A 23,076-nucleotide genomic window follows, 5' to 3' on the forward strand; every position below is an offset into this window, starting at 1 on the left:
TGTAAGGGATACACAGGTTAGGCTCTGAGTGAAGAGGTGCAGAGAAACAGACAGGAAAAGAGAGAGGTTAGGGGTCAGGGGTCGAGAGCGCTTGGGTGTCACCAAAGGCTGCAGTGGGTGGAGCTGAGGACTCGGGAGAGGCGGGGAGTGGGGCCGAGAGGGGATGGAAGCGGAGGCGCGCAGAGGAGGCGCGCGACGCTGGGCACTAGCAGCTAGCGGGTTACGCGCCTCCGCTGGGCAGGGATGCGCGGATGAAGGCTGAGCTCTGCTGCCGGAGCTCTGCAACGCCCCAGGTCGGCCTTGCGCCGCGTCGCGTCGCGCCGCGCCCACCCCACCCCGCGGAGGGCGCGCCCGGGTCAGGCGAGGCCGAGAGGAAAAGGCGCCACTTGGAGCGTCGCATCCTCTGACATCGCGGGAGGGAGTCGCAGAGCCCTCTGAGCCCCATTCCTCTGGCGCCCAGGCGCTTCCTCCCCTAGACCACCTCGCGCCCGCCCCTAGCAGGGAGCCAAGGCCGGCGCCCCGCCCGGAGATGGGCAGACGCGCAGATGGCGCGGCTCCCGGCGCCGCCAGATCGCAGGAACCCGGCGCCGGGGCGCTGCGCTGAGGCTCCCTCTTGGCGCGGCCCCGGAAGCCTGCAGGTGTCCTTGGCCATTCGGCCACCGCCCGGGACACTCCTTCGCCAGCACCGGGTGCCTGGCTCTTCAGAGCAGCCCCGCCCTCCAGGCTCTGCGCCGCGCAGGACGCCCCGTCTGAACCCCCCCTCGTCCCGGCGCGGCCCCCGCAGCGCTGCACCCAGCCCGGCGCAGCTCCCGGCCGCGGACGCAGGACCTGGGCTCGCTGCTGCGGGCGCGCTTGTTTTCCTGCCGCCTGGTCCTGAGCAGCCCTCACTCGCTGGTCCGTCTCGCTCGGCTCAGCCCCGCCCGCCATCGGTGCTCCGCGCAGGATTTATGAATGGGGGGAACAGGCCACAAGCCCGCCACCGCCGCCTCGAGTTGACCGCACACTGCCCGGCCCCGCAGAGCTCTGGCTACCGTAGGAGCATCCACCTGATCCCGGTAGCCGCTCCGAGGACTTGTTGCTGTTACACTGCTGCCTCCGCCACTGCCGCCACCCGGAGAAACCCTGCCGCCTTCAGGCTTGCCGCGTTCTAGGAGTCAAAGGGTGGCCCGTGTGAGTGTGAGCGCGCGCGCCGCGGACCCTCGCAGTGCTCTGGGACTGTGCGCTTCTCTGCCTTTCTGGGGTTGGGGGGCGTGTCCCCGGCCCGGAGCATCCTTGTACTTGCCCCTACCTCCTGGGACCCCGGGCCCCTTTGGTTTGAGTCCTCGACCCAGGTCTTCACCTCCTGCCTCCCCTAGGTTCTGCCTGCCTAAATCCCAACCACCTGTGCACCACAGAAGCCAACTCTTCCTGCTCCGCGCCCCGGGGGGGTGGGTGGGGGAGGCAGGGGGCAGAGCCACTCCGCGAAGGGGCCGCCACCACCTCCTGCCTCCTCCTCCTCCTCCACCTCCTCCTTGTCGTCTCCTCCCCCTCCCCGTTCTGACGCTGCCTCCTTGGGAAGGGTGTTTGGAGGGCAGCGGCCGCCCCAAGCCGGAGCCCCGCAGCGCTTCTTATGATCAGCTCGGTGTGTGTCTCCTCCTACCGCGGGCGCAAGTCGGGGAACAAGCCTCCGTCCAAAACATGTCTGAAGGAGGAGATGGCCAAGGGCGAGGCGTCGGAGAAGATCATCATCAACGTGGGCGGCACGCGACATGAGACCTACCGCAGCACCCTGCGCACCCTACCGGGCACCCGCCTTGCCTGGCTGGCGGATCCCGACGGCGGGGGTCGGCCAGAGTCGGATGGTGGCGGTGCAGGCAGCAGTGGCAGCAGCGGCGGCGGCGGGGGTTGTGAGTTCTTCTTTGATCGGCACCCGGGTGTTTTTGCCTATGTGCTCAACTACTACCGTACGGGCAAGCTGCATTGCCCCGCAGACGTCTGTGGGCCTCTCTTTGAGGAAGAGCTCACCTTCTGGGGTATCGATGAAACAGATGTGGAACCCTGCTGCTGGATGACCTACCGGCAGCACCGCGATGCTGAGGAGGCACTGGACATCTTCGAGAGCCCGGACGGGGGCGGGGGTGGCGCAGGGCCCGGCGATGAGGCTGGTGACGATGAGCGGGAGTTGGCCTTGCAGCGCCTTGGTCCCCATGAAGGAGGCTCTGGCCCTGGTGCTGGGTCCGGGGGATGCCGTGGCTGGCAGACCCGAATGTGGGCGCTCTTCGAGGATCCCTACTCATCCCGGGCGGCCAGGGTGAGTGGCAGAAGCCAGGGTCTCTTCATCTCGATGTCCAAGGGTTTCTTGGTGCTAGTGTTGGTAGGTCAGATGGGGAGGGGGTTGGAAGGAGACTGACATAACTGGCAGACTATAACTGCCTGCTTTCTAATCCCCCCACTCCCCACCCCTCCCTTGGGAATACGCCCCACCCCCTTCTCTCCTGGTTGCTCCATCAGAAGATTGAACACACTTAACTTACTACTTGGACCTAATCCGAGCTGTCTGTTCTGGCGCGTGCCCCTCAGTGGGTGGCATGCCTTCAATTTGAGCATTACTCCTTTTTGATCAGCACAGTTGCCCTCCACAGGACCACAAAGTCCTGGAAAGCCTAAATGTGGCCCTTTTCAGGGGTGAGGCAGGATCAAGAGAAGGAATTGTGGATTGTGTAGGACACTTACCTGTTTCTATCCTGCCAGCAGCTCGGTATGCAGGCTCCTGTGCAATTCAGAGAAAGGGGCATGGTTTCCTCTATGTCTCACAGAGGACTGATTCCCCAGAACCCAGGCCTCCTTTCCTGATTGGGGAACAAGCCATGCCCCAAGGCTTTCTGTACCTCTGTGATAGTCTGGCCTCTGATGAGATGAGTGAGAAGCAGACAGGAAAAGCCCCCTCCCTGCTTTAGGCTCTTCAGAATCTCAGGACAGTGGCCAGCCACAAGCTTCCTGGTGATGATACCAGATTTGTCACTGCTCTCTTGTGTCTGCTGCAGCACAAAGTGGCTTCCCAGAAAGCCCTGGTTCAGGTTACACTGGAAATGGATGTGTGCAGAGCAGGGGAAACAGGTTGATGTAGACAAGACCTTGTATGTGTCCTGAAGGTGGGGGGGGGTCCTAGAAAAATATGTATTTATTTACTCACTTTGTTATCCTTGCTAGGGCAGTTATAAACCTGAAGAAAGCTTTAGACTTTAAAAATAGAAAAGCCCAGAGGTTGGTATCTGACCTCAAAGCCTTTGCCTAAAGGGCAAGACAGTAGGAGACAGTAGGAGAAAAAGAAAAGCAGTGTGTTTTGTTGTGTCTGGTATGTTTCTAGAAGCTGAGGCTGGATTGATTGATTCCTTGGGCTCTCCAGATTGTCATGTTAATGAGTCTCAGAGCCTTTCTCTCTACCTCTCTTCAACACCCCATGGGCTGGTCCTCACCCTAATCATGGGAGAAAAAGTTCCACTTCCTACCCAGGGGAGAGCTCAGGGTTGAAGATTGCAGCTAAAGGGATAGGTTAGTCTGGTGTAAATACCAAGCCAGGGTAATGCATCTCCTGCCTGGACGAAAACGGGAGTAGAGGTCTTAGCACGGGGTCCTGTGCAGGACTGGGACTTGAGGTAGCCCCTGTAAGTCTGATTTCGAGGCCCCTGTCTACCTTAGCTGCTTTGGTGTATGGCCTTGTAGTCCTGAAATCAGCTAAGAAGGCAGGCACACAGTGTCCCCGACCAGTGTCCCTCTGTTGTGAGCGTATCAACCCTGACAGTGTTGTCCCTTGGCTTGTCTTTACTAGGACAGCGCATCAGGCACAAGTCATTGAGACGAAGTTGTGGGGTAGGGAGGAGGCAGAAAGGGGACAAGCCAGGGAAACCGTTCATAGAGGAGCTGAGTGAGGCAGGCCCTGTTTCTGAGCATTCTGGGACCTCTGCTCAATTTCCCCCCCTCTGGAACTGTGAGAGGTTCTACCATCAAGGAGAGGGTTAATTCTCCCATCTAAGCAGGGACAGAGCCAAGGCTCAGACACATAAACTGTCTTGCCAAAGCAACCCCTAGTTTCCAGCCTCCAGATCATTAGTGCGGGTGTGGATCATGCCGTGGAGCTCTGGCTGGCACACGAGCCCAAAGACTTGCCCACAGCTGAGGACCACAGTCAGAGAGCAATTCTGAGCTGTTCCTGGACACACACACACGGGGATATGTAATTCATAAAAAAAGAGAAAAAAAAACAACTCTTCACTGAACATCCTAATTCTAGGGCTTTGCTTGAAGATATTACATTAATCTCTATTATTCCTAATGAACTGAATACAGTGCCCATTTAACAGATTGAGGCTAGGAGCAAGTAAACCACTGGCCTGGGATTACCACACTGGTGGCAGGGCTGTGAATCAAAGCCAGGGCTCCTTCGTGCCTAAGCCTTTACTCCTGTAACTGCCACGTGCTCTCCCCACTGAAAGAAGCTGTTTGCAGGATGGAGAAATGCCTAGCTGCTTGCTCCAGCCCTCTTGGTGCCCTGAGGTTCGTTTCTTCTGTGAATAAACATCAGGAACCCAGGAACCAATGGGACTCAGAAACCAAGGGAACATCAGCAGAGACACTTGCCCTGGTCCTCCTTAAGACCCGAGGGTGCAGTGTCATAGAGTTCTGCCATGTTGTAGCATTCTGAAGCTGCATTTGTTTTCTCCACTGACCCCAAGTTGGCACATCTGTCCCCCACAGGAGATCAGTACTGTTGCATACCATCCAGTCAGCTGGTGCCCCCCCAACCCCTCCCAAGGAGTTTGCAACACTAGAGGTTTCACATGGGAGAACACATAAGGCTAGAGGAGCCATGCTCTGGGCCTTGAGGCATCTCTTTACACAACAGTCCAGTCGTTTGACTAGTACGTTATGACAGGAGCAAAACAGACACAAACGGAAAGTGAACTGAGCTAATTAGGAAAGCCTGTTGCCTAGCTACTGGCCTGGCCATCAGCCGGTCCATTCGGGAAGGTTCCTAGGCAGGATGGTCACCCCTGCTGGCTTCACTGTAGTCAGGCTGCTCCTGCAGTTCTGTTCCTGTGGTCTGAGCTGAGGGCAGGCTGGCTCTATCCTCAGCCTCTCACAGACACTGCCCTGGGGCAGGGCAGAGGCTCCCTTGGATGTTGTATAACCCAGTAGGAGCCAGGAGGGCCTGGGCAGCACTCAGAGCTATAGAAGCCTGCTTCGCTCCTTCTGAGAGCACACTAGAGGCCTTCCTGATGGGACCCTGGGCTACCTTGATTCCTCGCTCTGTTCTTTGGAAACCCCAGGGTGAGTTGGATTTAACTCAGTGATCAGCTGTATAAAGAAAGGGCCACGGCCCTTCTCTTTTGGCTATGGTTACTGTGTGGATCTTTTTTCCTACCACATTTCCCTTCAGAACAGAATGGGGGTAATCACGGGGTCCCCAATCGTCTCAGGAGGGCAGCTAGAAATGAATGTCCTTCTTTCTCAGGCATCTACTGTGTGTTAGACGCTGGACTGGGCTTTCTTCTGCTCCCTCCTCTAGTTCAGGAGAGGCAGAAATCGTTCACCTCAATGAACAGACAAGACCACCAAGTCACAGAGACCAGGTTACACGTGTCCACATCTGCAGCCACTCCTGCCTTGATAGCTCCAGCCCAGAAAGGCTTCGGGGGGCAAGGGGTGATTGTCACCAGAGAGCCTCTTCTTCTGGTCCACTGCTATCTACTTCTCTATTTCTTATCATCTCTAGAATTGTCTGGATCTGACTCCTGACTCTCATTTTTTTACCAGGTGACTTTGATAAGAAAAACAAGAGGCCAAACTTGATTACAAATAAATTCCAGGTTGTGGGACAGAGGGACAAAACTCATGCCCCTCTAACAGTCTGACGTGGTTGGTCGGCACAGTGCTCATGACAGGCTTCAGTGAGAGCCAGCACTTGCTGATGCTCTGGCTGTCTAAGCTAGGGTGATTGGATAGGGTGAACAGGAAATATGAGTCTAGAAGGGTAGTGCCAGCCCACCCTGGGCAGCCCAAGGCTGCAGACTTGCCGAGGCTGCCTCAGGCAACCTCCCAGGTTCCTCTCTGAGCTGTTTCTCTTTCTCATTCTGAACAGATCAACATTTGCCTCAGAGCATCTTGTCTCTGGATGATGAGTTGTTTCTGTTTGTCACCATTTTTGTAGGAATGTGGAATGGGGGAGGGGAGTGGAATTAAATTTAGAGACCTAAGGAAAGAACAGGCAGAAGCAGAGTTAGGTAGCTGGGCCTCGGGGAAAGTTGGCTCCTCGATCCTTAATCTCCACCATGGACATTGCTAGTGTCAAATGCTGAGTACCCGTCACTCACAACACCCTGGGTACAACCAACATGCAATGATGGCCCAGCTTCGTGCTAGATTTTCCTTCTGGCCATGAAATGGTCACCCAGTGCATAACATGGAGTCCTGTCAGGAAGTAGGTTTGGCCTACTCTAGAGAGCTGTCAAGTTGCTAAGTGACTGGTATCTGGAGGTACTCCTGGACATACCTTTGTCACCTCTAGCCTCAGTTAAGTGGCTAATCCCATCTTCTGACGACTTGCCAGTCCTGTGAGAAGAAGCTGTGTCACCTTGACTCTACTCATCTAGAAGACACTTACCAGGCACTTACCACATGACAGCTGCATGCTGGACTCTTAACAATGTAAAGAAGAGCACAGGGGCCTGAGGAGAGCTAGAGCAGTCAGAATGGATGGCAGTAGAGAGACAAGAAACAGTAATATTAGGTGCACCGTGGTGGGTGCTGTGGGAGTGTGAAGGATAAAGTCCAATAGACAAGGAGGAATGTTGAGTCCCACCTGCAAATGGGGTGGGGCTCCTAGGAGAACGTAGAGAATTGAGCAAAATGGGCCTTGTAGGATAATGACTTACCTCCTTGGATAATGGTTAAAAGGAGACATGCTATAAAATACCCAACACCCAACTCTGCAGAGCCAGGGACGGAGTTGTCCACCCTGGGAAGACAGGTCTGCGTGGGACATTGACCGAGGGGCTTTTGGACAGTGACTTGGCCTGGATCAGATCCCTTTTGGTTGAGGACTCACAGCTTCTGGGCAGGCCTGTGAAGCCTTTGGGCGAGGATGAACCCAGGTGAAGGTCAGCTCCAGTGGCTGGCTTACAGCCAGAGTGGAGAGCCGAGGAGTGGACCTCAGCTGGGCTAAGGCCTCCTGCATGTCCACTTAGGAGCCTGGAGCTGCCTCTCCTGGCCCTGTTCCTTCTGTTCTGTTAACCCCAGGGCACCCTACCCTGTTCAGCACTGTCTGGGTAGGAAGCTCTGGCTTTACCAGGAGGCTCAGCCCCTCACCCAAGCTCCACGGATCTTCCTCTGCAAGCGTCTTTGGCTGTGTTCTCAATTTTTCCTTCTCCTACACGTCTTCCTTAATATAGGTTTTTGGGCATGAGTCTCCTTATGTTTATCTGTCCATCTGTCTCCCTGGCCCTCCTTCCTTGGACTCCCCTCCCCAGCCCCCAATGATTGTATTTAGTTCCCATTGACTAGTGTCTGTCACCTCTCCCCTCACCCAGCCTGTGCCAGATTCCAGACACTCCATGCTCCGTGCTAAGTTTCACGAGTATCATTTCTTTTACTTCTCAAACCAACCGTATTAGGCGGAGTCTTCTCTTGTGCCCCTAAGACTGCAGGCTCGGGGCCTTTGCTCTCTTCCTGCTGCCTGGGGAACTCGGCTTTTCCTTCAGGTCTCCATTCAGGCCTCAGCTTGTCACTGTGATCAGAGCTGACCCTCCCGTTTGAATTAGCTCTTGTTCCTTGCCTCCTTCCTCTGAGTCTCCATCAAGCTCGCACCGTTGGATATGCTATGTAAGCTAGCTGTTTAGTAGTCGTCTCTTTCCACTGGGATAGAAGGTCCAAAAGGCAGGAGTGTCTGTCTATATTTTTCCTGCTGTTCCCAGCATGGTGGCCTATAGTAGGTGTTCAGGTTTCCACTTTGTGAATTCTAAGGCTAGCTGGGGGTAAGAAATTTACAGAGGTCTTATAGGTAGTTGGTAACAGAACCTAATTGGAACCCAGAAATGTGACCTTTAATTTGTTTGGGAGACAGTGGAGTAGGAGGAGAAACTGGTAATTTGGATGATAGTTGCAATACTATAGGCCTTTAGATGTGGACAGGTCCCTTGAAAGACATATTGGACAGTGTGTGTGTGTGTGTGAGTGTGTGTGTGTGTGTGCATGGGGAGTGTGTGTCTCAGGAGAACAGGGAGCTAGTAGGAAGGGCACAGGCCTGACAGTGAGGAGCCTCCAATCCAGGATGCTGAGGCCCACCTGCCTCCTCTAGCAGGCACAGCCAGCTCACGCCAGCCATTTTCTGCTTGGGCGGTTTTGACTTCCATTAGGATCCATAGCCCGTGTCCTTATGCCAAGGAGAGAGGAGACAGCCTCAGGCGTGGAGTCCAGGACAAATCACTTCTAGCCCTTGGGTTCCTTTGTCTCCAAAAGCTCAAAGGGATTTGACTTGTACCCACTTCTGAGGATTCAATGATTTGTCATTTTTAGACGTGGGGTGGGGGGTGTCCCCCAGATACTATTTCCATCTCAGCTTGGTCACCATTTTATGGAGTGCTTAGCAAATCTCCTAGGCACGTGTTGTGTTGAAGCTCACCTATCCTGCAGTGGTACTGTGAAGTGGGTACTTGTACTGTCGCAGCACAGAGAGAATGGTCGCAAGAGCACCGCACTCACCTGACGGATCATAAGAGACAACAGACAGCCCGGCGAGGCTGCCAGCTCTTTAGCTTTGCTTTGCCCTCAGACTGACAGTGCCGGGCTTGATGAGAGAGGGGCTCAGGCACAACTGACAGACGACCTATGGAACAGCTCGCGGGGTCTAAGGTTTAAGCGCAGGCTGCGACCTCTTGTAGGATGCCATTGCAACAGGACAGTCGATGTCTCTTGGAATCTCTTTGCATCCCAGGCAGCCAGAGTCAAGGGCCTTGAGGGAAATGAAACAGTATCCCTCCCTCAAGGATGAGGCCCAGCAAAAAGCACCAATTACACCAGCCAGCCAGTTAGGAAACAATTGCCTGAGAGTAATGTAGAGGAAAGGAATACTGTAGGACGTCACTAGAGGTCCTAAAGGACCCGTACAACCTTATGGCCATTTGTGGGCAGCTCTGTGCTTAAAACAAAAAGCCAAGGAGACCACAGGATTGGGGTTGTTTCTTCTGTCATGAAGGTAGTCTGGGCCTGCTGTAAGTGCCTGTGGCAGAGGCAGCTGAGGAAGGCAGGCAGTGGCGAAGGTTGGACACCTCCCTCCTGCCTCTGCTCCCTGTGCTCAGCCCCTTGGCAGCTCTTTCTGACCTTGTTTTTCCACATCGCTAATTAACCTCATGCTCAGGCTCCCAGGTGGGCTGGCTCTGCTGGCTAACGGTCCCTCAGAGAGAGAGGGAGAGGGGGGGGGAAGAGTGAAGGAGAGGGGAGGGAGAGAGAGAGACAGAGACAGAGAGAGACAGACAGAGGCAGAGAGACAGAGAGAGAGATTCGGCTTCTATGTCTCCTAGCAAAACTAGGATTTCTGTTCCCATCCCTCACTCTGGTTCCTTCTGCTTCTTGGAGCACAGGGCAGAGCCAGGACCCTGGATTGCCACAGCCACAACCTGCAGCAGCCTGTACTGTCTTGGCAGCCCACATCTCAGGATGTGAGGAGACAGGAGGCCAGCAAAAGCACTTGAAATGTACTTTCCTGAGAAGAAGTAGGTAGGAAGAGCTGTAAAGTAAGGAGAGTGTCTATGGGCTCTCCCTCAATGTGCTCCTTCCTTGCTGCTGCTGATCAGCCCACCCTAGCTTAAGTCTAAAGGACGCAGTGTGTGATGGGAGACCTGTCCTGTGAAGGTACACATCCTCATGCCAATGGGCAGGCTCAATAATCGGGGCCTATATTCCTGGCCTGGGAGGTGACTGTCCAGGGGATAGTAAAGATGATATACTATAAGGCTGTAAAGGGAATGTATAGACCATATGATTTTTGGTTCACATCTGGTTCTTACCTGCTCTGGGCAGCATGATCCCAGAATAGGCATGTAACCTCTCTGATCCTTGGTTCTTTTTATGTGAAGTGGAAAGATGGAGTCTGCCTTCTATGTTACTAAGAAGACTGAAGGCGGTGACACATAAAAGGTGCCTAGTGGTTCCAGGAAGAGGACAGATGGTGGATTTCACGTCCAAAATTCCTTTCTTGACTTACTTCTAGAGGCTCTGGGGTTATGGATTCCAGCCTGGGTTTTCATACTCCGTATTTCCCACTGGTATCCTGCACTGCTTTCTCCCTTTTACCTTAGGCACAGCAGAAGGGAAATGCCTGCCAGGCAGACTTGACTGTTCACTGGATGGGGATAAAGACGAGGTCAGGTAGGAACTGGAGCAGGGCAGGCATGGAGTTGTGAAATGTGCAGCCAGGGACTTCCCTCAGCTGCCTGTATAGGTTCAGTCCTCCACCCAAGGGGGACGCCAAGCTCTGTCAGCCAAGCAGGAGCAGGAGCAGTAAAGACAGGCTAGACCTCGACAGCGAGCATCTTCACAGTGCTGAATGAAATGGAGTGAATAACAGATGAAGGCTCTGTAATTGGTGTCATTACACGTGAATCTCGTCTCCATTCATAATGGCTGGCCACTTAGTCCAGCCATTCCTCTGCCGAATTCTGCTGTCACCATTCCAGCTGAGATCCTCATGGCTGTCAGATCATCTGACACATGTCTGCCACCATTCTGATCCTGATACTTGGGAGCTCAGCGTCCCAGCTAACATCAGGGAGACACTGGTTGTTCTGAGAAAGCCTGCCTATCTCCTGTCATAGCCCACATATGTCCCTCTTCCTGGACTGACTGCCCAGGCAGAAGGTGGCTCTAGGCGGTAGGTGGGGTCATGAAGGTCAGTTGGCAGAAGGAGGTAGTTCCTTCCAGCCATTGTCTCTGGACATCCCTTAAAGTAATGGACCTTTGTCTTGAGTGTGGATCAGGATTTAGCAAACTGGAGTTTATTAAAGTACTTCTTGGACTCTGTCCCCTTCAGGTTCCTCATTCAGTAGGTTTGTGTCGCTGGAATTTGCATTTCTAGCCTGTGTCTATGCACTTGATGCTTCTGGGTTAGACCCCTGCTTCAAGAGCCTGATTATTGCAGCTGTGGTATGTGGCATACAACTCACCTGGGAGCTTATGCGGAAAGCGGGAGTACTAACCCTTCCGGAAACCTCCCAAGCCAGCCACACTTGAACAGGGTCTTTAACTGGTTTGTCCACACCCCATAATTTGAGAAATATTAAAGCATGAACTGAGCAGTTCGTAGTCCAGGACCAGAATCCTGACTTGTGGTTTCCAGACAAAAGCACCCTGGCAAAGATTAGGAAGCATTGCCCTAGATCAGTGGAGTGGCTGTCAACCTTCCTCATGCTGAGACCCTTTAATACAGATCCTCATGTTGTGGTGATCCTCAACTATAAAATTATTTTGCTGCTACTTCACAAGTGTAATCTTGCTACTGTAATGAATCATAAATATCTGATGTGCAGGATATCTGGTATCGATCCTTGTAGAGACCCACAGGTTGAAAACTGCTATCCTAGGACATCAGCACATACAGATCCTCTTATGTCTCTACCTTAATCCTACCCCTTGACTGGCAATGGGCTAGTAACCTGTATGCTCGTGTTCTGTGAGTAGAGGTCACCGTTCCTGATGGGGCCAACCATTGCTGACTTGACAGCCATATCCTATTCTGGCCTACAGGTGGTAGCCTTTGCCTCTCTCTTCTTCATCTTGGTCTCCATTACCACCTTCTGCCTGGAGACCCATGAAGCCTTCAACATTGACCGAAACGTGACGGAGATCCACCGGGTAGGGAATATCACCAGCGTGCGCTTCCGGCGGGAGGTGGAAACCGAGCCCATTCTTACCTACATCGAGGGTGTGTGCGTGATGTGGTTCACTCTTGAGTTCCTGGTTCGTATTGTGTGCTGCCCTGATACGCTGGACTTTGTCAAGAACCTGCTCAACATCATCGACTTTGTGGCCATCTTGCCCTTTTACCTGGAGGTGGGACTGAGTGGCCTGTCATCCAAGGCAGCTCGAGACGTGCTGGGTTTCCTGCGTGTGGTACGCTTTGTACGCATTCTGCGGATCTTCAAGCTCACGCGCCACTTTGTGGGGCTGCGTGTCCTAGGCCACACGCTCCGGGCCAGCACCAACGAGTTCCTGTTGCTTATCATCTTCCTGGCCCTGGGTGTGCTCATCTTTGCCACCATGATCTATTATGCTGAGCGAATTGGGGCCAGGCCATCTGACCCACGGGGCAATGACCACACCGACTTCAAGAACATCCCCATCGGTTTCTGGTGGGCTGTGGTCACCATGACAACGCTTGGCTATGGGGACATGTATCCTAAGACGTGGTCAGGAATGCTGGTGGGTGCTCTGTGTGCGCTGGCTGGCGTGCTGACCATCGCTATGCCCGTTCCTGTCATCGTCAATAACTTTGGTATGTACTACTCCCTGGCTATGGCCAAGCAGAAGCTGCCCAAGAAGAGAAAGAAGCACGTACCACGGCCACCCCAGCTCGAGTCACCCATTTACTGCAAGTCCGAGGAGACTTCACCCCGGGACAGCACCTACAGTGACACCAGCCCTCCTGCCCGGGAAGAGGGAATGGTGGAGAGAAAACGGGCAGGTGAGTAGGGCTTAGATCTCTTTCCCCAACGTAGCCAAGGAAGCGCCCTTAGCCCTTGAAATTTGGCTCTGTGCTGTATCGTGCAAGCTTTACTGTGTGTGAGATGAACTTCTGGGAGGGCAAAATATTAAGACTAACTTTTGGTCCTATGCTTTAATGGTCTTGGTGAACACCAATGTTTGTAGAGTGAGCTATCCTTCCCCATAGGATACGCGGACAGCACATGCTGACTGTATGTTAGGAAGACTGGTTTCTAGTCCCTTCTGGCCCACCTTTCTTTGTTCCCAGAAGCTGATTCCTTCCCCTCTGGGCACAACATATCAGTGGGAATGACATGCCAATATCCTACCCTACTCTGGTGAGACCCCAACGGGTGGTACCTCAGCCACACTCTGAAAAAGTAGAACAAATGCCAGGGCTGATATGATTAGGCAGAGAGCCGGCAGCTGTTCCTCCAAGGTGCAGCGACACATGAGTCACCTCTTTCCCAACACTCACGTCTGCTCTCTCTTGGCCTAATAGCTGTGCTAACGTAACAGCAGTGGGAGGCTGCCTTCTGTTCAGTAAAGCTGGAGTGAGCCCTGGGCTCACAGTTTGACATGGATAGAGGGACCAAGGAGGAAGTGGTCCAGGATCTTTATATGGAAGGAGAAGTATCTGTGTCCTGAGAGGAGTAAGACCAAGCACCAACTTCTGTCTTTCCATGGAAAGTCTACTCAAGAAAGACCTGTACAGGGCCAGGAGACAAGAAGAAAATTCAACATGGGAGGAGGCCAGGAGACAAGAAGAAAATTCAACACGGGAGGAGGCCAGGAGACAGGAAAAACACTATCAGATCGAATGGGCAGGGTTCCCGGGGATCATAGACCAGGGCTGGAATAGGACTGGGTATCAGGCCACTGAGGCTGGGCCCAGTAGAGCTGAGAGACTGAGGCAGCGGGCCCTGGTTAAACTCTAGAAGTGGCACCAGTTCTCCAGAGAGGAGCCTGAGTTGACACACTTACCTGTGACCTTGCCTGTGTTGGAGTTAGTTGCTCTCTGGGATTAACTAGGGTCTGGATCTTCCTTGATGAAGACCTTGATAAAGAAGCTTCCTTCTGTTTGCACTACTACAATGGTGCCCCTTCCTGATCCTGTTAGGAATCTAAGATGTGTTTTGAGGTCCAGTTAGAGCTCAGAGAAGATCCTTATGCGCAAACACAGAAGGCCTCCGATAACCTCCTAGATGTACACGTACACAGCATGGAGGCCCTTATCCTGTTTAAGTGGCCATTGTGTGTGGCCAATGCCAGACCCACTGTCTTAGGCCAGGCAACTCCATCACATACAGTCTGGGCCATAGTGACTGTGCCACTCTCCAACAAAGGCAGGGTGGTCCCCACAGGGAAAAATTGGATTGGAGCCTCTTCCCTTTATCTTCGCAGACATAAGAGAGTCCTGCCCCGGCCCTTCAGCATGCCCTGGGTGCCTGAGGAAAAGAATAGCTGCCTTAAGTAGTGCCGAGAGAAAGCCAGAGACCTTCTGAGTATGTCTGGCACTAGAGCCACCACCCATTACCCCTACTAGCCAGGTATGCTCTAAGGAATGCAGACTCATCAAGAGCCTACCCGAGCCAGACCTGAGGGAAAATGAGAATCCATGCCTGCCAGGATCGATCTCCTGGGACATCCTCACAAGCCCAGTTGGGAAATACTGCTGCTGTAGGATGTCTGAGCTATGGTCCAACCCCCAGAGGAGGCTCTACACCAAAACTGAGAGAAGATCCTTCAGACCAAGGACAGGCATTCCACCTTTGCTTCCTGGACCTGGGATCTGAGACCCTAGGTAGCTCCGCTTAGGAAGGCCCCAGCAACCATGTCAGCTTCCTTTCTCTCTGTCCCCCTCCAGACTCTAAGCAGAATGGCGATGCTAATGCGGTGCTGTCTGATGAGGAGGGAGCTGGCCTCACCCAGCCCCTGGCCTCGGCCCCCACCCCTGAAGAGCGTCGGGCCCTGAGACGCTCAGGCACACGAGACAGAAACAAGAAGGCAGCTGCCTGCTTCCTGCTCAGTGCTGGGGACTATGCCTGTGCTGATGGCAGTGTCCGGAAAGGTATGGCTCCCTGGGCTGGGCAGGTGGGGAGCACCCCCAGAGCTGAGTCTCCCCAGCCTTCCGTACAGAGCTTGAGGTCTCCCCCTCCCCTGAGCCCATGGCCACCATCTCCTCTGCCTTGGATGCACCCTCACTTTTAGAATGGGTATCCTAAGTTACCAGTGTCTGAATTTAAAAGGTCTCTAGCATCCCCTATGAAGCCCTTCCCTCAAAGGTATCCACCCATGAGGGGACACTGCCACACACCACCCCCCAACTCTGGCAGTCTTTAGGCCTAGCCCACAGGCTCAAACTCAGCCCCTTCCCTAGGCTTCTTGAACACTGCCAAAGCTTCCCCCAAGGAAGCAGACTCAGGGATTCAGGTCCTGTCGCTCCAATTTTAACACTGGGGGCCTGGATCCTAAGGCGAACTGACCCACATCTGCAAGCTTCAAGGATGTGTTGTCATGGGACAGAGCCAGGGGAGCTATGAGTAGGTAGGCAGGGGGAGAGATTCTCTCTGAGGAGTGACCTGACGCAGCCTCAAAGTTAGTGGAGTAGGCCCCTTCCTACCTGGCGAGGGAGGCTGGAATCCTATCACCATGTTCCCAGTGCGTGGCAGAGACAGCTGAAGTTGGGCTGTGGAACACTCAACTTCTCACAGTCCCAGTCCCAGGCTGAGACTGGTTTGAGTCCATCAAGGGTAGTAGTTGCTGCAGGAATAGCCCGTGATGCTTCTGAACCCTAAAAGTGGCTCCTAGCTACCCAGTCCAGGTAGATTCCTGGGGTACCTTCCCATGTGATTCTTAGGCATCCTGAGGTGATAAGCTTCTCAAGGTGGGCCCCCAGCTTCGCTGGGTACACGTCTTACTGAGTGACAGCAGCAGGAGCAGCAGTCTGGCACCTGGAAGGAGAAGGCCCAGTGGTACCAGCTAAATGGCTATAGGTAGAGAGTACTCAGAGCTCATATGCCCTCATCTGCCAATCCTGTGCTCCAGTCTTCAGGCCCTGGACGTGTCTTTCTCTCTTTGCACCTCAAGGATGCAGCAATCCTACTGCATCTTCTTTTATACCTAGAGAGCAGCGCTCAGGCTGCAACCTGCTAAGAAACAGTGTAAAATGTATCCTGTACTCCTGTGGAGGACTTTTGAGCACAGAGCTGGAGGAGGAACACCCTGGCGTCCCCTCTTGTGCTGTGCGGTGCTTGGTAGAAGCAGGAATGTGGAGGAGATCATGGGAGTTTAGGTTAGGAGAGCCCGGATGGCAGGTGCTCCTATGTGTACAGGCACCAAACAGAAGAGCCTGTGTCCCCCCACTTTGCTTCCCTGGGGTGCCTTTGGGGCCCATCTGCTCTATTTTCAAGATGCCTCCACGCTGCTTCTTGGCAACAAGCGTGTAGCTCAGCCAATTAGAGTGACCTTCGAGAGGGAACAGGTGGGTTGCTGGGAAACAGGGCCTGCCAAGCAAGTGTGGCAATTAATATCACCAAACTCCCAGTGAGCGCTTAACAACTTTCCCCACACCACGCCTCTCTGCACTTATCTAGACCTAAGAGAGGGTGAGTCCACGCTTCTTCCAGCCATCCAACTGACCCCATCACTGACTAGTACTTTCTAATGGGCCAGGAGTGCATGGGACATCTCACCGGGGAAGGCTCATGCTGGAAGCTGTAGGGTCTCTGTGCAGCTGGACCACCAAAGAGCTAGAGGGAAATAGGACAGGACACAGGTCCTGTGGTCTGCCCTCAGGATCCCAGGAGATTGTCAGTAAGCTACCCCCAGCAAGCAGAGCTCCCTCCTCCTCAGTCTGAGGCCACCTCCCTACCCAGCAGAGTCTCTTGAAGTAGCATGGAGCTCCCTTGATGAAGAGAAGCTCCTCTTTGACACGCGTGCCTTTTCTTCACCAAGGCTGTGAAAAGTCCCGGAGTCTAAACAACATAGCTGGAGCAGCTGGAACCAGTCTGGGGCTTTCTCCACTGGCATCGCGGTACAGCTCGCCCTATCCTCCGAGAAAGCTCCTGCTCTCGCACCCCTTCCACCCTCTCACCAGCCCCCCACCTGGCCACTCAGGTCCTTAGCCACACCCATGGCCTTTTGTCCTCAGTTCAGACCCTGGAACACACAAATAAACCGGCATGTTTACGTGCCACCCAGCCTCTATCCCTCCTGAGGTCTGAGAGAACAACAGACAGGAACTTCTGTCAGGATGGAGGAGTCCCTGAGCCAGATCTACACAGCACCAGGCTCCCCCAGTATGTTCAGCCATGGAGCCTAAGTGCAACGAAGAGATACTCACAGGGCTCCTCCCTCACAGCCAGTCTCCAGAACCACCATCGGTGCTGGCACACTCAGCATCTCTGGGGTTTGCCTCCAGCTGAGGAGCTTATAGGCCTGGCCCTGGTACATGGAGTATCCCAAGCTACTCAGGCCTGCCTGCAAGTCACACCTACATTTGTATTTTAATCACAGAAACTTCATTTGCATTCCTTATGGCCTTTAACTAATAACGAAACAGCTTGTCTGTCTGTCTGTCTATCCACTCCCTACCAAGATCAACAGGTTACAAGGCTGTCTCACGGGACGTCTCTGCTGGTGTAAAGGACATTTGACTGCTTAGACCGGCCACACCTGTGGCTAGAGCCACCCTGAGAATAGGACATATTGTCTTCCAGCTGTGACATGGGGCACAGGTGGGAGTTCCTAGAATCCAAGCCCCAGGCTGGGTGCAAGCCCTGGGCATGGTGTCTAGGTGCAGGGAGGCCCTCCTCCCTGGGGCCTGTGCCCAGATTCAGCGGGTGACACCCTGCGGCCCACCCAGCATCCCATCTGTGCCCGCGCTCCAGCATCTCTCCATACTGCTTCCTCTGCTTCCGCGACAGTTTGCTCCCTCTCCTTCTCCCTCAGATTCCCAGCCCTGCCTCTGAGTCACCTGCCACTCCCACCCAGCCTCTGCTCTGCATTCCTGCCAGAACCAGAGACTCATCTAATTTCTATAATTAAGTGTATTCATTTACCTAACGAGCCCGGGAGCACAACAGGTTTGTGAGTCATTGGGTGAGCAGGGGTACACCTTGCACAGGGCCAGCTGAGGGGAAGTGAGGAGACAGAAGCTAATCCTGTCCGCACCTGCCACTGGTCCCACCTGCTCCCAATAAGCCCCTTCCTCAGCCTAGGGCTAAAGAACAAAAGCTCAGCCAGGACATTTCCTGTTTTACCTGATGGGAATTGACTGACAGCAGGGCCACGTGCCTGGCAATTTTAGAGTTAGATTATGCAACTTTGGAAAGCAAGTGACTGAAGAAGGCCCAAATTTGCTCCCTACAGGGTAATCAAGAGATCTAGTGAAATAGCTTTAGGGACCTGGCAGGAGACTAGGACCAAGGGGGGGGGGGGCAGCAACTCAAAGGGTGGCCCAGACTTAAGTATAAGATTGTTTCCTGTGGTCACCTTGCAAAACATGTGACAAACATGTCTGTCAGCACTAAGCAAACACTAGCGGACCCTCTAAAAAGGTCTGTTAGAGCAGGCCCTGGGACCCTCCACTGGAGTTGTGCTCTGTAGGGCCTGCTGCCGCTTGCTCTCAGAGTGACACTTCTTCTAAGGAGATACAGAAAGGTGTTGTGGGTAGAGAAGACTGTAGGGTAGGGTTTGATGCTGACTCTCAATGTAGCTCTCTGTGGCAGGTTCGCCCCACCCAGAAGGGCTCCCGGCACTAGGAGACTGTGGTCTGACAGAGACATGACAAGCCAGGTGTCCAGTTTAGCGGTACCACAGCTATTTTCTCTGACTTGCCGTTCTGGTTGGGGAGCTGAGGCAGCTATTTCTGTGGCAGCCCTCAAGTTGTCAGGAGCCCAAGTTTCCACGGCACCCACCGCCTCCTCCCCTCTTCCCTCCTACAGGGATGGGCATGCTCATAGCACCCCTGTGGGGGGCACAGATGTCCCTGGGCAACACAGCACGTCTGCCAGGCGGAAGCCCCCAGTGCTTTGTTGGAGGGATAGGCTCCTGTGCATGCCCCTCCCCCATCTCCTGGCTCAACAGGGAAGAGACGGGCCCACTTGGTGGAAGAACTAGTTATCTGCCCTCGTGCTTGCCCAGAGTCCTAGGAAAGAAGGAATCCATCATAGACAGAACCTCCGTGTATGCCAGTCCCCGCCCTAAGAGACGGTGGCCTGCACAGACAGCCTCAGTCCCATCCAGGCCTCGAATGTTCTTCACTAGCAGAAAGGTGTCTCCCACCCAGACTTTGTGGACACAGTTAACATCTCCTTGGGTCAGACTTGGAATTGGATCTGTTGCTTTGGCTTTTAGAAACTTGGCCCTGTAGCTGGGGGGCGGGGCCCCTTCTTAAAGGGCAAGCAGGCAGCCCAGGAACGAACTCCTAGCCTTACCTTCCGGTCTGTGCCAGTACTACTGACAACCCTGGAGTTAGCTTCACAGCCCAACCTTTAAGACAGGTGGCTGTGACAGACCACCAGCAGGAAGGCGACTGCTCAACGACAGCTAGGGGCGTGGCGAGTACTGGCTCAGACTGCGATTCACAAAGTGTCTAAGAGAGCAGGGCCCTGGCCAGTCTCCCTCGGAAGCTCCCGCACCAACCCTGGTCAGTTATGTGTGTTAGATTCCAGCACAAAACTCCTAGGGAGCATCCCCTCCCCCAACTATCAGAGGACCCCCAAGGGCAGAGAGCATTGAAACCACTGACAAAAGACAAGAGCCACTCAAGGCCATTCTCTGCCCAGTGTATCTTAGAGTGACTTGTATGTAGAGTGCCCCAAATCACTCCCCTTCTCCTTGTGAGTAGGGACCAATAGTTGGGTATTTCTGAATGTACATGGGAAGATCACTGTTAGGAAAACAGGGCAAAGGGTAGCTCTGTCTTGTCCTCAGAAATGGAACATTAAAGATTCAGGCTTCTTCTTGTGGTTTCCTGAGGGATATAACTCAGATGCAGGAACTATGGAAGGCTAAGGGGCAGTGTTTAAGAGGGTTGGGGCCAGAGTCTTAAGGAGATGGTAACAGGTCACTCTGAGATGAGAACTTTTTTTTTAGCCCTCCCCCCAAAAGCTTTTAGCTTGTGAGGAAACCCCAGAGTTGAATGTCAAACAACAGGTCTGCCTTTAACTGCACACCTAATAGCTATAGTAGTCAGTCTGGGAGGCTGAAACTTCCACCATACTATTAGCCCAGTCTCCCTAGAAAATAGGGGAAAAGACCCAAGCCTCAGAGATCTAAAGCTGAGGTTGTGGGTTTTCTTAGTAAGATGCTGTGTGCCAGCTTGGCATGTGCTCTCTGCCTAGCCCCCACCCCCACGCCATGCCCCAGGACTCTATCACTTTGAAGTCCGGAGTTGGCCATGACATGGCTCCACACCCTAGAGACAGCTTCCCTTGCTCCTTGGGATAGTGGGATTGCCCACGGTGACGGGGGCAGATGGAGCTATTTGGGGTAGAGCACAGGCTGGGTAGAGCACAGCTGGGGTGGTGGTCCATCAGCCATAGTCCACATCAGGGATTCTCCCCGCCGCCTCCCTGCTAAGCTGTACAGCGTTTGCAATGGTTCCTCTCCCTGCTGCACTAGAACTCTGAAGGCCTGAGATGGTGGCAGTTCTTGGAAATGGTCCCCTGAGCTTCAGCATCGCCTGGGTCCCCACTCCTGGTGGTGGGATGGCAGAGGAGAAATGAAGGGCTCACCGCACTCCTGTACCACCCCAGCTCACCTCGCCTCTTAGCCCTGGGTTCCTATGCCTTCCAGCTCTGTTCTTGGCTGTTCCTTAGCCCACAGCCTGTGGGTCAGAGGCTGGCTGGCTCCCTTCTAACGTCTCGTTTTTTTGTTTCTCCTTTTCTTTTGCTGAACTCTTTACCCCACCCCCGCCAGAAGGCAATGTTGAACCGAAAGCGTGCGTCCCAGTGTCTCACACCTGTGCTCTTTAAACACAGAGACCTGCCAAGACGCCCTCTCGTCCAACTATGCCCACGCTGAAGTCCTCACCCTCTCTTAGAGCGGCACCAACGTGAGAAAGACAGACAGACAGACAGACAGAAAGCCAGAGGCTTAGGAAAACTCTGGAACCCAGGCACGAATCTTTTTTTCTGGGAAAGACTCAGATATCCTTGTTTGCACAAGACTGGTGGAAACCCTCCCATGCGACTCTCAGGGCCCAGAGTCATCTGGGTCTGATACTCTGTTCTACTGTACATTGAAGAGACATATATGCACATATAGTATCTATATTCATACATACTATATACTCTTGTGTGTAGTGCACGTGCTACTGGTGGTCTGTCTTCATCGTTAGGCTGTGTCTCCCAAGTCCTCTTCCCACCCTGTTTCCCCTCCCCCATTCCTTCATGGACTGTTTCTTCTGACCATGTGTATGGGATGACTGAGGAAAAGTATGCCTGGGACCGGCCCCTCCAGCTGGGTGGTCCCAGGCTGCTCTCACTTGGGGGATGTTTCCCCTGCCAGCAGGTGGCCTGTTGAAGTTGGTTGAAGGCAAGATTGCCCTCTGGAGTCACTGCTTCACTAGCCCAACCCCACCCCAGATTGGGGTTCTACCTCCCACCCCACACCCCAGTTTGTGGGGCACTTCTAGGGGCTCTTTTGCAGCCTCTGTCACTCCTTACGGCGCCCCTTCTGTGTCCGTGACAGGGGGGAGTTTCATTTCTTTTGTGTGTCTCCTTTGTCTATTTCTTTTCAAAGATGCTGCTGGGCAGATGGAAGGGGATCTGTTTGCCCATCTGGCTCAGGGGTCTGAGAAGGGGACACCTTGGGCAAGAGGAAACCAGTTGCAATACTGTACTTCCTGGCCGGTGGCCAGAGGACGCGTGCAATAGCAGAGGCCGGGTGACCCCTTCAGCCTTGGCCTCTGCCCCTCCCTTGGCCCTTCCTGCCCACCCTTGGTATTGGTCAGTCCTTTTCTAAAGCTGTCCTCCTGTGTGTGTCTGAGGCACGCCTAGGCTGGGCTCTCTGGGCCCTGTCTGCATGCCTTCAACTGTCATGCCGTGCTCGAGTACCAATAAAGACATCGAGTGTCCCACTGCTCCTCTGTGAGCATCTATTTGCCTCGTCTCTCTTTTCTCACTGTGGGTCTGCGGTAGGGGTGGGGGGGAGGAAAAGGAGGGGTGGGAATTGGGGAGGGGGCTTCTCTGAGTTTTAATGAAGCTACCACCTGTGTCTCAGGAACACCTGAGCCTAATTGAGTCCCCACCAGGGACCCTCCCAGTGGCTCAGCACCTGCATTTTACAACTAGCACGCAGTTCTCTAAAGTGATCTGCAGGAAAGAAATGAACTCTAAACCCCTGGTTCCCCGGCAGTGTTCTCACAACCCGCTACTGACACCTGAACCGGCCATTTCATGAAACAAGTCTCCCTTGTTTGGGGAAGTCCACCGTGTGCCTGCTTGTTTGTACAGAGACCTCCTTCTCCCTGTAGCTGCATCAGCCTAAATGGGCCAAGGCCCTGGGGAGGCCAGCCATTGCAGTGACTGCATGACGGCTGATGGACTGAAGCCAACACAAAACTGGTGGCAGAACCTTGAGCCTCCTGGGGATGGAGAGGGAACATACTTTGGGTACATGGGCTAGGAAAGTACCAACTCCTGGTACACTGGTGACTCTCACTATTCCTTTCATCCCCACATAGGAGCATGCCCAAGGCTGGCTTGTGGAAGTACGGGCCTGCAGCTACTCAGCAGGGCCCCATGCTGGGTTTAGGGCTCTACTGTTATCATGGTTGTCTTAGTCAGAGTTTTTATACCTGCACAAAGCATCATGACCAAGAAGCAAGTTGGGGAGGAAAGGGTTTATTCAGCTTACACTTCCATATTGCTGTTCTTTGCCAAAGGAAGTCAGGACCGGACCTCACACAGGGCAGGAACTTGGAGGCAGGAGCTGATGCGGAAACCATGGAGGAATGCTGCTTACTGGCTTGCTTCCCCTGCCTTGGTCAGCTTGCTTTCTAATAGATTCCCAGGACTATCAGCCCAGAGATGGCATCACCCACAATGGGCCCTCCCCGTTTGATCACTAATTGAGAAAATACCTTACAGCTGGATCTCATGGAGGCCTTTCCTCAAAGGAAGCTCCTTTCTCTGTGATGACTCCAGTTTATGTCAAGTTGACACACAAAACCAGCCAGCACAATGGTAGAATTACTAATTTTCAACAAGATCTGTGGTTTCATTTGTGCTGGGCTCTATAAATCACATGACCAGGTCCAGGTGTGTGTTCAAGACTCCTTCGCCCTCACCCTGAGCATAAACCGAGTCATAGGAATCACCGGTTAGTGTTGAT

At 53.7% G+C, this 23,076-nt stretch overlaps 1 protein-coding gene across 3 annotated transcripts; it reads left to right on the forward strand.

Annotated features, from left to right (window-relative positions):
- Window positions 1-535: 535 nt before the first annotated feature.
- Kcnc4 (potassium voltage-gated channel subfamily C member 4) lies at window positions 536-21,815 on the forward strand. Of its 3 annotated transcripts, none has more exons than XM_052179489.1 (4): window positions 536-2,290; window positions 11,776-12,712; window positions 14,600-14,803; window positions 20,721-21,815. In XM_052179489.1, exons 1-4 carry the CDS (start codon window positions 1,610-1,612, stop codon window positions 20,780-20,782), a joined length of 1,884 nt encoding a protein of 627 aa, XP_052035449.1. In that variant the 5' UTR covers window positions 536-1,609; the 3' UTR covers window positions 20,783-21,815. The 3 variants fall into 3 exon arrangements, with proteins under 3 accessions (XP_052035449.1, XP_052035451.1, XP_052035452.1); XM_052179491.1 differs by having other exon boundaries at window positions 20,659-20,799; XM_052179492.1 differs by having other exon boundaries at window positions 16,690-20,748.
- Window positions 21,816-23,076: the final 1,261 nt, after the last annotated feature.

This window comes from Apodemus sylvaticus, chromosome 4, assembly GCF_947179515.1.
Source record: "Apodemus sylvaticus chromosome 4, mApoSyl1.1, whole genome shotgun sequence".
NCBI lineage: Eukaryota > Metazoa > Chordata > Mammalia > Rodentia > Muridae > Apodemus > Apodemus sylvaticus.